Raw genomic sequence first — 17,152 nt, forward strand, 5'->3', positions numbered from 1 at the left:
CGCCGACCCAACCCTCCCGGGACCGTTTCCATGAACGGTCCCGGTAACTACCAGGAAGACAATTTTTCATGCGATGCCAGATCGACTTTACGCTTCCACTCGCGCACCGTCCAGGCGTGTCGCGAGTGCCAGGAGGACACGCCCCCTGCCCTGTTTATGACCGCTCCGGAGTCGCGAGGGCAGGGGCCCGCGAGTGTCCCCAGGCTTATGGCGACGCGCCGGATGGTCGCAGGGAAGGTAAGTCGATCGGGAAAGGGGGGAGGGATGGCGCCTTTCCAGCCGTTGGAAGCCGCTGTTTCCCAAAAAAAATGCGCTTGCTTTCGAGGGCTTGCAGGTTGGGGAAACAGTGAAACCTTCAGCGCAGCTGGAGGAGGCTGAAGCGAAGGCGACTGGGGCTGCGAAGCAGCTGTGTCCCCTATGCGAACAGCTCCTTGGGGACGGTGTTCTTGCCGTCCCCAGGGCGCTGTGTTTGGCCCGTGTGGAAAGGGCCATAGTGAGGGGGAACTTTGCCCAGGGCACGCATGAACTCTGCGCCCCGCCGCATTCTGGAACACCCCTGCCACACCCCCGCACCGGCCTGCACCTAGTGCGTCACGCCCCCTGCCTTCTTGACGCTACGCCACTGCTGTGGAATCTACTAACTTCTCCCTTCAGGGAGGAAGCACAGCTTTTCCCATGATTCAACCTGAAGAGTGTTAAAGTAGCAAAATTTGCCTGGATTGTAAGCAAATCCAAGAATGTAACAGGCAACGGATAATGAATTTAGTGTATTGGTCACTTGTGATTGGCATTGTTTTCAACTACTTAATTCTATTTTAAAAGTTTACACTGATAAATATGGTTTTTAATCAGCAAAAGTGGGTATTAAATTGGTCTGTATGTATAATTAGGACTATGTTTAAATAACTGAGTACGAATTTAGTATATCGGATGGGTAAGGTTCTTCTCCTAATTTGAAATTTAAATTGTATTTTTGTAGTTTTAAAAATTAATATTTATGAATAATATAAATATAAATCCCTTTGACATTAATCTGGTCAATCTGTCGATAAATATTCATTCATTTAACCTGAAGAGCGCTGAAAAGCTACACGATCATTTTGTCAAGAAATATAGGAGGGAATGTATGTTTGCATTGGAGGATGGTATCAAGATTCCCTCCACGCTCTCAAAATACTGCATCTCCAACCCTGATTTTTAGGTCCGTTCTTCTACAGCAGGCATCCTCAATGTGATGTCCATGGGTATCATGGTGCCCACGAACCCCTCTCCTGATGCCCATCAAATGTTTTTAGAAAGCGGGCAGGGCCAGGAGGGGCTTTTGCCCCACAAGTTTTGGAGAGCTGATTGACTGTGCAGATTTTTCAAAACTCTGCTTTGGCAGCAGTTGCTACAACAACACTGTAAAGTAGGCCGCAGCAGCCATCTTGTGGCTGGCTCTGCCTCCTGCAACAGCCGCCACGCTGTGTAAGAATTCCAAAGGTGCTAAAGACTCAAAAATGCCCCGTAGATACATGCTCTGAAACAGTCCCATGGAGCAAACAGTTACTTCAGAAGCACACTTAAAACATACCTTTGCCATTTCCTAGTGAGTTGTTTCTTGTGGCCAAGAATGGACTTACACCAACCCCGCTGTCTGCTGGAGAAATATCTTCTAGACTGGATTTCTGAGGAGAATGGTCAAAAATGTTCATTCTTGTTAGGAACGGACGGATATTGCTGTGCTATGTTTCAGTGTGGCTGCCGCGTGCCCAATCAGGGGACAGTTCAGCGGTTGTTGTGCTGCCTTCAGAGGGATTTCAGGGGGTGCAGGGGGGCAGCAAAAAAGAAACAAACCCCTAAGCTGCCTAGTAGCCCTCCACAGGGCGGGAGATATGGCACCCTTTCAGCTGGTGTGACTCCAAGGCCCTGGCCGCAGCATTCCTAGTTCTAAAATCCAGGGGGAAGTCGACTACAGCAGATCTACCCCCGGAACCCCTCTGGCCCCCCCTCACTGTGCTGAAGGGCCAGTTGCGGTGCAGGAGCACTGACGTGGGGCCTAGCAGAACACCGGAGCATCCATCCGCCAGCATTTTTTATTTATTTTTCAGTTTTATAGACCGCCCCATCCCCTGAGGGCTCTGGGCGGTGTACAACATAATAGCCGTCATATACAAATAAAAACAGATGAAACCTTTAAAAGCAGCGGTAAAATGAGAGACTAAATATAATAGTTAAAATTAATTTGTAAAATGGCGTCCGACAATTTCGTTTCCAAATCCTCTTTCAAGGAGGGAAGGACAGCAAATCCCAGAGTAGCAAAGGCACAGATGTAAAGGCCATGGGAGGGGGCACTGTCAACGGCTGGTACCTCCAGCAGTCCGGCGGAACAGTCTCGATCTTACCAGGCCTCTGGCGGAATTCCATAAGGCTAACCCTAACCCCCCCCCCCTTGCTTTTATGCATTTATTACCATCTTAAGTCTGGTTCCATCTATGCTACCCTCCTAGAGAGGGATCTGACCTTCCTTCTTTCTGGGGAGATTTTAATGAACTGGGTATAGGATGCCTACTATTGCTACGTGGATCGCTATTTTTAAATAGATTTTATTGGATTTTAGCTAATGTGTTGATTGTTATGTGGTCACTATTGTGAACCTCTATTTATTGTATATATATGAATGTTGTGCACCGTCCAGAGCCCCTTGGGGATGGGGCGGTCTATAAATTGAATGAATGAATGAATAAATAAATAAATAAATAAATAAATGGACCTAGATGTAGAATAGTGATCATGGTCTACTTTTCTGTTCTCGCTCTGCTTTTCTGTGCTTCTCTCCTCTCTTAAGAAAATCATTTACAAAAAATGGCAATGGTCCCACTGCTTTAACCTGATACAGGTTAGGGCGTGTCCTGCCAACCCAAGACCAGCTGTTCTAAGTCAACATGCGATTGAGTACTTTCACCGGACGTTACCTTTTCAGTGGACAGCTGGGTCGACAGCCTCAGCCTTGGGTTATGTTTCATTTGACATCCTTCCGCAGAATCCAAAACCGGTTCCCGTGGTCTGAGGAGAAGGAAAGTCACAGATGCTAACCCAGCACCGATTTGACTGAAAGCCACAGATTTCAAGGCTCCAAGAAGTCATGGGAGACATTTTTGGGTGCAAAAATTGTCTGATGTTCCCAGTTTTATCACTATCATCATTGTTATTTTCATTGACTTTGTTCATTTTCTTTTTAGACTCATGCTTAACACCACCTGTTTTCAAAACCAGTAGGACCTAAACGTTTCTCCATCAGCCTGCTGGATTGCAAAAGGCTCCATTTTTCTGCCAAGGCTGCTGACGAAAGGAGCTCGCTAAAACAAAAAGTTGTTACGTTTTCAGACAGATTGTTTGGCAAGGTGCATTCAAAGGCCACCTCATCTCTCCGCTGCTGTTGTTTAATGATTAACCGCCCTGTTTGCCTCTTGCTCAGAATGGGTTTTTCCTATCTTATCAACCAGCTGGAGACGTTATTGTCACAAGCCCGTTTCAGGGTTTATCGGAGGCTTCCGTGTTACCAAATGAGACCGTGGATATCTCTCCGTATTCCTTAAAGACTCTTTCAACAGTTACATCACACGCTCTATAGTGCGTAGAGTCCTAAAGCAATTTCATAGCAAGAACTAAGAAGGATGTTCAAGAATGTTTGTTTTTTAAGGGAAGACAGTCGTGCAGAGGCGTTATTGGGGGGAAATGGCGCCCAGAGACAACCCTTTCTCTGGGTCCCCCACCCCCGCAGGGAGGTGGGGAGGCTCAGTGCTGTTTGGATGGGGCACACGCCTTTTGGTTACGCGGGGAGGTGCCTGGCACCCTACGTGACCAAACGGCATGCGCCCAGGGACGTGGGTGACCCCATGTCCCTATAGTACAGACCGTACGTTTCTGCCCTCATGCAACATTTGTGCAACACTTCAATAACGGCTGGGGTCCCATTACTGGAGGGTACCAGAAAGTGGTGCTAAAGGCACCAGGACTGTTATTACAGTCTCGCTGGGCATGCGAGCAGTCACCCTGCAAGCCACAATAGCTATACACCATCACTGTGCTACGGCGGCAGCCCTGGTGCCTCTGACTTCCGCCACCCTCCGGGAAGGATGCTGGATCCACTTCTGAATTTTGTGGCACAAGATGGTTGAGGAGGAGTTTTCCAGCAAAATGTTGGATGAGCAGCCACTCGTCTATAGTTGGCTGCAGAATTCCACGTGTTGCCTGAAAACAATCCTGAAACTGACCATTAATTATTATTCTTGCCTATTGTGGGGGGGGGGGGGGGCAAGCAAAAAAACCCCCCTCACTTGATTTTTTGCTAAATTACATTAGGAGAATCTTGATTTGATAAATGCATTAGTCGGTGCAGATATTCTTACACTTGCTGCAACTGATGCAGCTTCTACTGCTCCTCTTAGTCGACTGCCTTGGGTGAGTCAGAATGCCTCCTCTGTAAATCAATTCTTCTGCTTATCTCTTGCAGCATCTTAGACTGGAATCTCCTCCCAGGACACCTCTGTGGGGCCACCTCTCTTGTTTTCTTCCTGCCTAAGTCTGCATAACTTAATTTGGAGAGCCAGCATCGTCTAGTGGTTAGAGTGACAAAATACGATTGTGTAGAACCAGGTTCAAATCCACAGTCTGCCGTAAAAGATTGCTGGGTGACCTCAGGTGAGCTAAACCTACCCCTTAAGGGTTGTTGTGAAGATAACACAGAGGAGAGAATGATGTAAGCACTTTGGATCCCCCTTGGGGAGAAAGGCGAATTAATTAAATACTTAAAATTCACTTGCATTCTTTCTAGCACATTTTTTTACCCTCTGAAGGGTGTGTGTGTTTACATAGTACTCCTCCCTTCCATTTTATCCCCACGACAATCCTGTGAAGTAGGTTAGGCTGAGACCAAATGACGGGCCAAAGTCACCTAGTGAGCTTTATGGCTCAATGGGGATTTGAGTGGAGGTCTCCCGGACCCTACTCTGACATTCTGACCACTGTATGACAATGGGTCCATAATTGGGCAAATTCAAGAACTTTAGATTTCTCATAGTTAAGTTCTAGCTAGCCTGTTTGCCAGATAATAGCACAGGAATGCAAGAGCCGTTTGAGACCCACTTACGAGGAGGAGAGCAAAACTGTGTCATCCGCATAGAGAAGCACAGGGACATAAACTAAACCTAGTCTTGGACTGTTCCCATCAGCTCTAAAAAGGTATGGAGTGAGGTAATTAGGGAGAGATTAAACAAAGAAGGGGGCAAGAATGCATCTTTGGTTAGCCCCCTTGTTAGTAATTATTTTTTCAGTCAGGCTTCCTTCCTAATTTGGAGCATTTAATTTGGCAACTCATCAAGGAATAGAATTTTTTTTTAATAAGAAAGAAAAGTCTCTTATCTATGCTCATAGACAATGGCTCTCTCTTGGACATCTTAAACATCCCTCCTGGCCTTTGGGATGGATCTTATCAGCTTTTCTGGAAACAGAGTGAGAAGGGCTCTCTTCCTACTGGATCAGAACCGTGGTCCATCTAGCCCGCCAATCTGCTTTATACACTGGCCAACCAGTTGTCTTGGAGGACCAACCAACATGGCAGAGAGGCCAAGGCCTGCCCTGATGTTGCTTCCTAGTAGTGGCATTCAAAGGTTTACTGCTTCTGCATATAGATGTTCCTAGCTTGGGAGGTTCTCTTGTAGGACTTTCAAGGGACAAAAACTATGCAGGGCAGAGACTACAGAAGGGGTGTTGGGGCAAGATAGTGTGGGAATCTCATAGGACCCAAGGCTGTGCTGCCTTCCACCATAACTACCCCTAAATTTAACCTGGATGCTTTCTGGGACAGGGACCTGCCTTTTGTTTGTGTTCCTGTTCAAAGTACCACCTGTGCTGGGGGGAATGCCATGCTCTTAACCTCGGTGCTCAAACAACGAGTCACTTCTTTGATTGGGGTCCATGGCGATGTGTTCCGCTCCCATTGTTTCCCTTTGTTAATAATTACCTGTCTTCTTCCGATTCAGGAAAGGGTACAGCTGTAGCTTCCGAGGGCAAAAGTGTCGTTCCGCCTTCCAGACTTTCTCGGGCACGCTCAATTGTTTCATCTGTTAGAGAGTCAATTAGATCAAATTCAAAACTGAACCCCAACCATGATGACCATTGTGTTTTATTTTTGTGTGTGTAAGAAAATGATGGTTGCATGATGAATATCAGGGCCAAACCAACTCTGTGAAATTAAGCGGCCTTGCTGAGCCAAAGGTGCATTGGAGCAACTGTTGAGTTTTCCATCCTACTCACTGTGCAAAACTCTTTGGGCCAAAATGAACAGGGCAGATCCAGCTTTCCCACTCTTTCTCGTCCAACTCTCCTCATTACTGTAGCTGTTGTCCATGCAATTCCCATGATCCTCAGCTAGGCTGGCTAGGTTGCCTCCTGCCAATCACTTTGGTCCTCTGCTGCTGCTCTGCAGAGTGGTGGGAAAGGTTTTGGAAAGTGCTACCAAGCTGCATTCGACTTACAGCCACCCAAAAGGCAAGAGACATTCAAAGGTGATTTGCCATTGCCTGCCTCTGCAAAGCAACCCTAGACTTTCTTGGTGGTCTCCCAACCAAGTACTAACCAAGGCTAACCTTAGTTAGCTTCCAAGATCTGATGAGTTTGGGCCCAAGATCTGATGAGACTTGGTCCAATAAAATGGGAAGAACAAAATGGCATCCATTGTTTTGAGGGAATCCTAGAGTATCCTGTGCAGGGGTGACATCACTACTAGTTATGTGCTGAAAGTGAAATTGTGACATTTATGGAGGCTATATTTGAGGTCAGTCCAGCCCTCCATAGTCTTTCAGGTGGGGCAGCTGCCAACCCAATCCCCCGTATGACTTTTTTGCATGTGTGTGTGAGACCCTCCCTCCCTCCCTTCCTTCCTTCCTTGGATTCACGACAATGTTTCCTGAGAAGACATTAGGTTGGATCCTAAAGATCTCTTCTGCTAGCACAGCCATTCTTCTAAGAACTTGAGGGCAAGTGTCACTATTTGCAGAATGGATACGTGTAGACATTTGTGGTTAAGAGGAACTCATCTGTTCAAAGAAAGAAGTGACTGGGGTCTAATTATCTGTGCCAGCACTGGGTTGGGTACCTGCCCATAGTCTGGAAGAGGGCCTACGCTTGACTGGGGGTGCTGAGTCAGGTTCTCCAATGAGAAAACTTTTTGGAGGCACTGTTAGAAACAGAGTTCCAGAGAACTGAGGCTTCCTTCAGACTCTTCTTACAATAGGTCCAGAGGTTGCAACAACTTTGTAGAGTCTCCTTCTGGCAGCACTGTAGCTTTTGCATAATTCTGTTGTCCTCTCCCCATCTATGAGTTTTCACCCAGCTAACTCTTGGCCTCTTCCCCCAGTGGAGACTTAAATCGATTAAACCTGATGCTGACTGCAGTATCAGGCCTCAAAAGCGGTTCTGCTGCTGCTATTGAGCATGCTCTATTGCGCAGGAATGTGCAATAGGGTTCAGCTTCAAAATCTGACAGGCAATTGTTTATGTAGCGATGGGCATGGGCAAGGCTAATAGGCATGTGAGAAAGTATGGTTTTGCGCCTCTCAACATAGCAGCAACAGGCAAAGGAGACTAGGGAAATTGCAATAGTTAAGGAAGGGATGGCGAACCTTTTCGAGTCCGAGTGCCCAAACTGCAACCCAAACCCCACTTATTTATTGCAAAGTGCCAACATGGCAATTTAACCTGAATACGAAGTTTTAGTTTAGAACAAACGGTTGGCTCCGAGGCATCTGTTACTCAGGAGTAAGCTTGGTGGTAGTCGGTGGCTTTACTTTGAAGCAACTGTGCAACGCTTCGAACGGGTGAATCACGACCCTAGGAGGGTTTACTCAGAAGCAAACCCCATTGCCAGCAACTGAGCTTACTCCCAGGTAAAGGATCATGCTTTCGTTCTTCCCATGAAAATCAGTGGGGTTTAACAGTGCATAACAGGGTTACCTACACTGCTTCCCCAAAACTAGGTCTTAGGTTTAATGCTAATAATCTCCCTGAAATAATTACACTATTATCACATGACGAACTCTGTGCACGCGTGCCCACAGAGAGGGCTCTGAGTGCCACCTCTGGCACCCGTGCCATAGGTTCGCCACCACTGAGTTAGGGGAATAAAGCCATAACTACGGGGTGGGAATGTGATTGCTATTCAAAGGTGTGTTTGTTCATGAAGAGAATGGGGACGAAGGCCTGAAAACACTTGCAGCCAGAATGGTTTAATTAAACCCCTCTGCAACTTGCCTCAGATCTCACAGATAGTTTTTGCCGATAAAAGATTCCCCGTGAAACACAGATTGTCATAGCTCTCAGAAGACAATCCAATTGTGTGCTACAGAGAGGTGGATCCAGGGGCAGCCACACGGATGGTGGCGGAAGTCAGAGGCACCAGGGCTGCCGCCGTAGCACAGTGATGGTGTATAGCTATTGTGGCTTGCAGGGTGGCTGTTCGCATGCCCAGCGGGACTGTAATAACAGTCCTGGTGCAGCAGTGGCTAAGAGCAGGTGCATTCTAATCTGGAGGAACCGGGTTTGATTCCCAGCTCTGCCGCCTGAGCTGTGGAGGCTTATCTGGGGGATTCAGATTAGCCTGTGCCCTCCCACACACGCCAGCTGGGTGACCTTGGGCTAGTCACAGTTCTTCTGAGCTCTCTCAGCCCCACCTACCTCACAGGGTGTTTGTTGTGAGGGGGGAAGGGCAAGGAGATTGTCAGCCCCTTTGAGTCTCCTGCAGGAGAGAAAGGGGGGATATAAATCCAAACTCTCTTCTTCTTCTTCTTCTGCAAAGCCAGCAGAGGGTTAAAACAGGTGGTGTCCCTAGGAGTCAAAGACCCAGCTCTCAGCTCCCTCCTGTGCAGCGAGCTGACAAACCCAGCAGCAACCCCAAACAGGACGTGGCAGAGGGCTGTCAACAGAGTTAATCCATTCCAGGATTTTAATTGAGCTACTTCCTGTTTTGAGTCCAAGTCATCCGATCTTGGCAAACACAGGAGGAGGCTAGGAAAGCTAATAAAAGGAGATGCCCCATTGTTTGCCCTGGCACAGGAATAAGCAGTGTCCTTAAGGAGAAAGAAAAATAAAAGCACACTAATGTTTCAGACAGCGAGGAGGTGGCAGAACTTTCTTGCTGCTAAGTGAGCACGAGTGGGAGGCCTATTTGAGCCCAGCAAGGGCACTGTGCGTTGTAACATAACTTCAGCAGCACTTTGAGGTACATTTGCTCTAACCAAGCTCAAATGGAAACATCCACAGTTTGGCGGCACTAGAACTGACCAATATGCTGCCTGCTTTGGGGGCGAAGTCAGTTGGTGGCGTAGCAGCCAAGAGCGGTGAACTCTAATCTGGAAAACCAGGTTTGATTCGCCTCTCCTCCATGTGAACAGTGAACTCTAAACTGGTGAATTACATTTGTTTCCACGCTCTTACTCATGAAGCCTGCTGGGTGACCTTGGGCTAGTCACAGTTCTTCAGAACTCTCTCAGCCCCACCTACTTCATAGAGTTTCTGTTGTGGGGAGAGGAAGGGAAAGGATTTTGTAAGCCGCCTTGAGTCTCCCTTCGGAGAGAAAGGCAGGGTATCAATCCAAACTCCACCTCCACCTCCTCCAAATGGATACAATTGCCAACCTCCATGTGATACCTGGAGAACTCCAGGAATTTACAACTGGTCTCCAGACCTCAGAGTTTCCCTGAAGAAAATGGCTGATTTCAAGGGTGGACTCTGGCATTAGACCCTGCTGAGGCTACTCCTTTTTCCACACCCCACCTTCTTCTGATTCCATGCCCAAATCTCCAAGTTTTTCCCAACCAAATGTTTGTTATCTACCATTTTTTAGAATGGAAGGAATGCTTAGACAAGATTTGCCTATGCGCTGATGATAAACAAACCAGAGGCAAAAAGATTTCCATGCCCCACAAGGTGCAGGGTTTCAGAACAGGCTGGTCTGGGAGGGCAGGGAACTGAGGTTTGGGAAACACACAAACAGTTTTGAATGATGGCTAAGGGGCGGGGGATGGGGAGAAACTATGTGTCTGGCCCAAGATTACCTAGTCGCTATCTGATTTTTATAGCTATTTATTCTACTGTTTTACAATGTGGCAGGCATTTTTATACCGGTAGTTTTAATGCTTAATACTGTATTGTTTGTTTTATTGTGTTTTAATTGTTCTGTGGGATAGAATGGGATAAAAATGTGAATAAATAAATAAATAAATAAACCACTATGCCCTGAAGGCTGTCAGTGGACTCTTGGTCAATATCTGGCAGACTTTGTCCTGTGTGGTAACAAAGAATATTGGCCTAAGTGGATCTTGATCAGATCTAGCTATGCTTCTCATGTTCTTAAGCAAATGTGCATGGTTTAGGACAGTGATGGTGAACCTTTTTGAGACCGAGTGCCCAAATTGCAACCCAAACCCCACTTATTTATCACAAAGTGCCAACCCGGCAATTTAACCTGAATCCTGAGGTTTTAGTTTAGAAAAAACCAGCTGGCTCCCTCTTCCTCCGCCCCCTGCGCTTGAGCAGGGGTCAGCCTGCTGTAGCCTCCAGCAAGTCCCGCACGCACTGCTCTGTGCCTCTCTAGCATCTCTGCCTCCTCTGCGCCCCCCCCCCTCGGGCAGCAGCCACCTGGAGCACAGGCACCAGGCCCACCAGCTGAGTCCTCCCTGCTCATCGCGGTGCGCGCACATCGTGCTCGGTGGCCCAGGCCAGCCTAGGTGTGTGTGTGTGTGGGTGATTTTCCGCCCCCCCACAGAGAAGGTTCCGAGTGCCACCTGTGCCATAGGTTCGCCATCACTGGTTTAGGATCACTCATGATAGATAACTATTAGCAGACTTCTACGTAGTGTGCTCTCTTGCTTTTAAAATCAAATAGCAGAGAGAGAGAGAGAGAGAGAGAGAGAGAGAGAGAGAGAGAGAGAGAAGAGTGAAGAGTTTTGGATTTATACCCCACCTTCCTCTCCTGTAAGGAGACTCAAGGTGGCTTACCAGCTCCTTTTCCTTCCTCTTCCCACAACAAACACCTTGTGAGGTAGGTGGGGCTGAGAGAGTTCCGAAGAACTGTGACTAGTCACGACAACCAGAAGGGTGCTGACCTTTAATTTCAATCATGCATTGCAGAATAACCAGCTTTTTACTTTAATTTCTTCTGACAAGAAATATTGGCAAATCAGTCCTCTGAGGTTGAAGATTAGCAGGATTTGTAAAATAAGGTACATTTTGTATTGAACAGTTCTTAAAACATTTCATAAAGAAAACAATATTAAAAGGTAGTTTTGGTATATTAGAGATGTCTAAGAAAACAGTGGCTTGGAACCAAGACGGAATTAGGAAGACAATTATACTTTTGGTTCACAGTTGCTTATCCAGTTCAACTTGCTTTGTTTGTTGTTGTGTTAAAAGTTATAACCTCTTCACTCATTTTCTGTAATTTTAAAACAGAGGCCAGACGACCAGGAGAACTTGGTACAGTGGTACAGTGTTCAATTACACCTCTGCCATGCAAGCCATCCTATATTGGCAGCAAATGTGTAATACTAACACTGGGGCATTCTGCACAGGCGAAATATTACAGGTGTAAGACATTATATACCCTGTTTCCCCGAATATAAGACATCCCCGGAAAATAAGACGTAGTAGAGGTTTTGCTGAAGTGCGAAATATAAGGCATCCCCCGAAAGTAAGACGTAGCAAAGTTTTTGTTTGGAAGCATGCCCGACGAACAGAACACAGAAAAATAAGACATCCCCTGAAAATAAGACATAGCGCATCTTTGGGAGCAAAAATTAATATAAGACACTGTCTTATATTCGGGGAAACACGGTAAATAGTTTGTAGGGAGGACTTTGCACAAATCCTGTTCCCAAAACAAATTTGGCCCATTTTATTCCCCTCAAGTTGGGATTTTTTGAAAATCACTAAACCAGTGACTCTTTTGCACAACCCCAGGTTGGAGGCACTCTTGCATGAGCACAACAGGTGGGCAATGCTTTATTTTCCTCCCTTCCACCTGTTCACTACAGGTTCTGCCCCGTCCACTATGCAGGGGGAGAATCCACCCACCTGTCATTCTGTGCAGGTCGCCCAGCACCTTGCGGGCAGATTCTCCAAGTGCCCAAAAGTGTCCAAAATCCCCCAAGTACATTTTCTCCCCAGGGCAGTCAGTGTGACCACCAGATAGATCTACCCCAATATAAGAACATAAGGATGGGGATGCAGACAGAGAAGGAGGTTTTTTTAAATCAACCACATACAAGTGAGGAACATAGCAATGTGATAAGTGATAGTGTCTACAAAAGGCTAGAGGGCAAAACACATAAATCCCAGGTTAGGGACAGAGACAGAGTATACAAGTGTCTCTATGCTAATAGTAGAAGCGTTCGACCTAAAATGGGGGAGCTGGAGTACAGAGTTTTGAAGGAGGACATTGATATAGTGGGCATCACAGAGACATGGTGGAATGAGGAGAACCAGTGGGATGCTGTTATCCCAGGTTACAGGCTCTACAGGAAGGATAGGACAGGGCGTATTGGGGGTGGGGTGGCCCTCTACATCAAAGAGAGCATAGTGTCACACAAAATAGACAATGCAGGGGGAGCTGATTCCTCTACAGAAGCACTGTGGATATCAATACCAGGGGTGAAGCATAGTTTAACATTAGGAATATATTATCGTCCCCCTGACCAAAGCGCACAAGAAGGGATTCTGAGATGGAAAAAAAAAAAATTAGAGATAGCAACAAAAGCAATAATAGTCGTAGTAATGTTGATTTTAACTATCCCCACATAAACTGGAAAAATGCATGTTCAGGTCATAGTAAGGAGAGAGCATTCCTGGATATGCTAAATGACTGTGGCTTAGAACAGATGGTTGTGGAACCAACAAGGGGGAGAGGTGATCCCTAGATCTAATTCTATGTGGGACCCAGGACCTGAGTGCGAGGAAGTCAGTGTTGTTGAGCCGATAGGGAACAGCGACCACAATGCTGTCAGATTCAGTATCTCTGCATGCGAACAAGTGACAACTACTAATGTAGTTACATTAAGCCTTCAGAAAGGGAAATTTCTCAAAGATGAGGGGGATAGTGCTTAAGGAAGCTGAAAGGAAAATCAAGAGAGTCAAAATGTCCAAGATGCTTGGAGGTTATTTAAAACACAGTCTTAAAACCTAAACTGGAATGTGTTCCACAGGTTAGGAAAGGCAGCGCCCAGTCCAAAAGAAAGCCACCATGGTTAACAAAGGGACGTTGAGGAAATTATTATTAGGAAAAAAAGATGTCTTTTAGAAAATGGAAGTCCAACTTAACTGATAAAGAATACCAGAGGAGAACACACAAATGGTGGCAAAAGAGAAGCAAGTTAGCTGTAAGGGAGGCAAAAAAGGATTATGAGGAACGCATGGCTGTGAACATCAAAACCAGCAACAAACAGTTCTTGCAAGTACACACATCAAAAGCAAGGAAGCCAGCAAGGGAAGCGGTAAGGCCAGTTAGGATGACAAAGGAACAAAGGGGTGTGCTAAAAGATGACAGGGGAGATTGCAGAAAAGCTGAATGAATTCTTTGCATCTGTCTTCACCCAAGAGTAAGAGGTGAGGGAAAATTCCTGCACCTGAAGACCAAGCTTCTTAGGAGGAAATGAATCCGAGGAACTAACCGAAGATAGTGGTAGACAAGGAAGAAGTTCTGGCAGCCATTGATAAACTAAATGCTAGAGTTCTTAAAGAGCTCAAGCATGAAATTGCTGATGTTCTCACTTTAATATGCAACTTATCCTTGAAATCAGGCTCCATCCCTGAAGACTGGAAGATGGCCAATGTCACACCAATCTTTAAGAAAGGATCTAGGGGGGGACCCGGGAAATTACAGGCCAGTCAGTTTGACATCTTCTATTCCCTGAAGTAAAATTAGTAGAATCTTCGTCATTATTAAAGATAAAGATTATAAAACGATGTACATAAAAGCAAGACCTGCTGAGAAAGAGTCAGCATGGCTTTTGCAGAGGCAAATCCTGTCTTACAAACTTACTAGAGTTCTTTGAGGATGTAAATAGGCATGTGGATAAGGGGGAACCAGTGGACATTGTCTACTTGGATTTCCAAAAGGCTTTTGACAAAGCTCCTCACCAGAGACTGTTGAGAAAACTCAGCAATGAAGGAATAAGAGGGGAATAAGAGGGGAAGTCCTCCTATGGATTAAAAACTGGTTGAGAAACAGGAAGCAAAGAGTGGGTGTAAATGGGAAATTCTCACAATGGAGAGATGTGGGGAGTGGTGTCCCCCAAGGATCCGTATTGGGACCAGTGCTCTTTAACCTATTCATAAATGACCTGGAAGTAGGGTGGGTGAAGCGTGGTGGCCAAGTTTGCAGATGATACCAAAATTATGTAGGGTGGTGAGAACCACAAAGGATTGCGAAAGGCGCTCCAAGCGGACCTTGATAAATTAGGTGAGTGGGCTAAGAGGGAAATGGCAAATGCAGTTCAATGTAGCAAAATGCAAGAGTGATGCACACATAGGGGCAAAAATCCAAACTTCACACTTACCGCTTACAGGGGTCAGTGCTATCAGTCACAAAGACCAGGAAAGGGATTTGGGCGTCTTTAATTGATAGTTCCATGGTGATGTCAACTCAATGTATGGCAGCTGTGAAAAAGGCAACCTCTATGCTGGGGATAATCAGGGAAGGAATTGATAATAAAACTGCAAAAGATTGTCATGCCCTTATATAAAAGACACGTGGTGCGACCACACTTGGGAGTACTGTGTTTCAGTTCTGGTCACCCACATCTCAAAAAGGATATTGAAGAGATAGAAAAAAAGTGCAGAGAGAAGGGGCAACGAGGATGATTGAGGGACTGGAGCACCTTCCTTATGAGGAAAGGCTGCAGCGTTTGGAGACTCTTTAGTTTGGAGAGGATACGTCCTGAGGGGGATATGGATTGAAGTCTATAAAAAAAATTATGCATGGGGTAGAAAATGTTGACAGAGAGAAATTTTTCTCTCTTTCTCACAATCTCTACTAGAACCAGGGGGGCATCTCGATTGAAAATGCTGGGGGAAGAATTAGACACTAATAAAAGGAAACACTTCTTCCCATAGCGTGTGATTGGTGTTTGGAATATGCAGCCACATGGGAGGTGGTGATGGCCACTAACCTGGATAGCTTTAAAAGGGGCTTGGACAGATTTATGGAGGAGAAAGTCAATTTATAGCTACCAATCTTGATCCTCTTTGATCTGAGATTGCAAATGCTCTTAACAAAGTCCAGGTGCTACCGGGAGCAACAGCACTTGCAGAAGGCCATTGCTTTCATTATCCTACATGTGAACTCCCAAAAGGCACCTGGTGGGCCACTAGGCGAGTAGCAGAGAGCTGGACTAGATGGACTCTGGTTTGAGTCCAGCTGTGAGGCTTGTTCTTATGTTGCTCTAAGAACAAGCCAGGCTGGATCAGACCAGAGTCCATCTAGTCCAGCTCTCTGCTACTCGCGAGTGGGCCCACCAGGTGCCTTGGGGAGCTCACCTGCAGGAGGTGAAAGCAATGGCCTTCTGCGGCTGTTGCTCCCGAGCACCTGGTCTGTTAAGGCATTTGCAATCTCAGATCAAGGCAGATCAAGATTGGTAGCCATAGATCGACTTCTCCTCCATAAATCTGTCCAAGCCCTTTTTAAAGCTATCCAGGTTAGTGGCCACCACCACCTCCTGTGGCAGCATATTCCAAACACCAATCACACGTTGCGTGAAGAAGTGTTTCCTTTTATTAGTCCTAATTCTTCCTCCCAGCAATAATATATTCATTATTGCCCAGCCATGGCAGGGAAGTCCCTTTTTCTTTTTTCTTTTGTGTGTTCCCCCTGCGCAGCTACTCAGGTGCAGCCCATCAAACTGTGGGACGATCAGCACGGCGGAGAGGATTCATTTCTGTCTGCCTGCACAGGCAAGCATGTGTTGCAGGAAATAAAAACAAAGATAAGCGTCTCCATGCAAAGGCGCAAAAGCAACCTGGATTGTTTCCACGGGCTTCAGTCACTGCTGGAATGAGTGAACGGAATGCATGCGAACGGGAAAAAGGAAAACGGGTTCCTTTATAACAGTGATGGCGAACCTTTTTGAGACCAAGTGCCTAAATTGCAACCCAAACCCCACTTATTTATCGCAAAGGGCCAACACGGCAATTTAACCTGAATGCTGAGGTTTTAGTTTAGAAAAAAACGGTTGGCTCCCTCTTTCTCCGCCCCACCCACTCAAGCAGGGGCCAGCCTGCTCGAGCCTCCAGGAAGTCCCGCACGCACCGCTCTGTGCCTCTCTAGCATCTTTTCCTCCTCTGCACCTCCCTCCCCACCTCGGGCAGCAGCCACTAGGCACTAGGTCCACCAGTCAAGTCCTCCCTGCTCACTGCGATGCGCACACGTCGTGCTCAGTGGCCCAGGCCAGTCAAGATGTGTGTGGGGGTGTGTGATTTTCTGCCCCCACATGACAAACTCTGTATGCGCGTGCCCACAGAGAGGGCTCTGAGTGCCGCCTCTGGCACCCGTGCCATAGGTTCGCCATCACTGCTTTATAACGACTGCAACCTGTTACACATATTCTGTGCGGAATCCACCACCAGCCTACTTCATAGAGCAGTTTTAACACTGACGCTTCTCTGTACTTCATTATTAACTTCAGAGAATTCCAAAACGTAGGAGTATCAAAGGCGACATGCAGAGCCATCTTAAGCTAAGTCAAGTCAACAGGCTTGGCAGGGTGTAACTCTGTTCAGGATCGCACTGATACAGTGCGAATCTTAAGAGCTCTACTCAGGGTCAAGGTGCCCCATTTGAAATTCATTCATAAGAACATAAGAACAAGCCAGCTGGATCAGACCAGAGTCCATCTAGTCCAGCTCTCTGCTACTCGCAGTGGCCCACCAGGTGCCCTTGAGAGCTCACATGCAGGATATGAAAGCAATGGCCTTCTGCGGCTGTTGCTCCCGAGCACCTGGTCTGCTAAGGCATTTGCAATCTCAGATCAAAGAGGATCAAGATTGGTAGCCATAAATCAACTTCTCCTCCATAAATCTGTCCAAGCCCCTTTTAAAGCTATCCAGGTTAGTGGCCATCACC

At 46.6% G+C, this 17,152-nt stretch overlaps 1 protein-coding gene across 1 annotated transcript in view; it reads right to left on the reverse strand.

The window, feature by feature from the left end:
• Positions 1-17,152, reverse strand: part of LOC125442931 (synaptotagmin-like protein 2) — a 78,091-nt gene that overhangs the window by 33,943 nt on the left and 26,996 nt on the right. The window contains exons 4-6 of the mRNA XM_048514721.1: positions 6,005-6,104; positions 2,955-3,045; positions 1,574-1,667 (exon numbers count right to left, since the gene is read on the reverse strand). Of these exons, the coding sequence (XP_048370678.1) occupies positions 1,574-1,667; positions 2,955-3,045; positions 6,005-6,104 (285 nt within the window). The remainder of the gene's footprint in view (positions 1-1,573; positions 1,668-2,954; positions 3,046-6,004; positions 6,105-17,152) is intronic.

Source organism: Sphaerodactylus townsendi, linkage group LG13 (assembly GCF_021028975.2).
Source record: "Sphaerodactylus townsendi isolate TG3544 linkage group LG13, MPM_Stown_v2.3, whole genome shotgun sequence".
Taxonomy (NCBI): domain Eukaryota; kingdom Metazoa; phylum Chordata; class Lepidosauria; order Squamata; family Sphaerodactylidae; genus Sphaerodactylus; species Sphaerodactylus townsendi.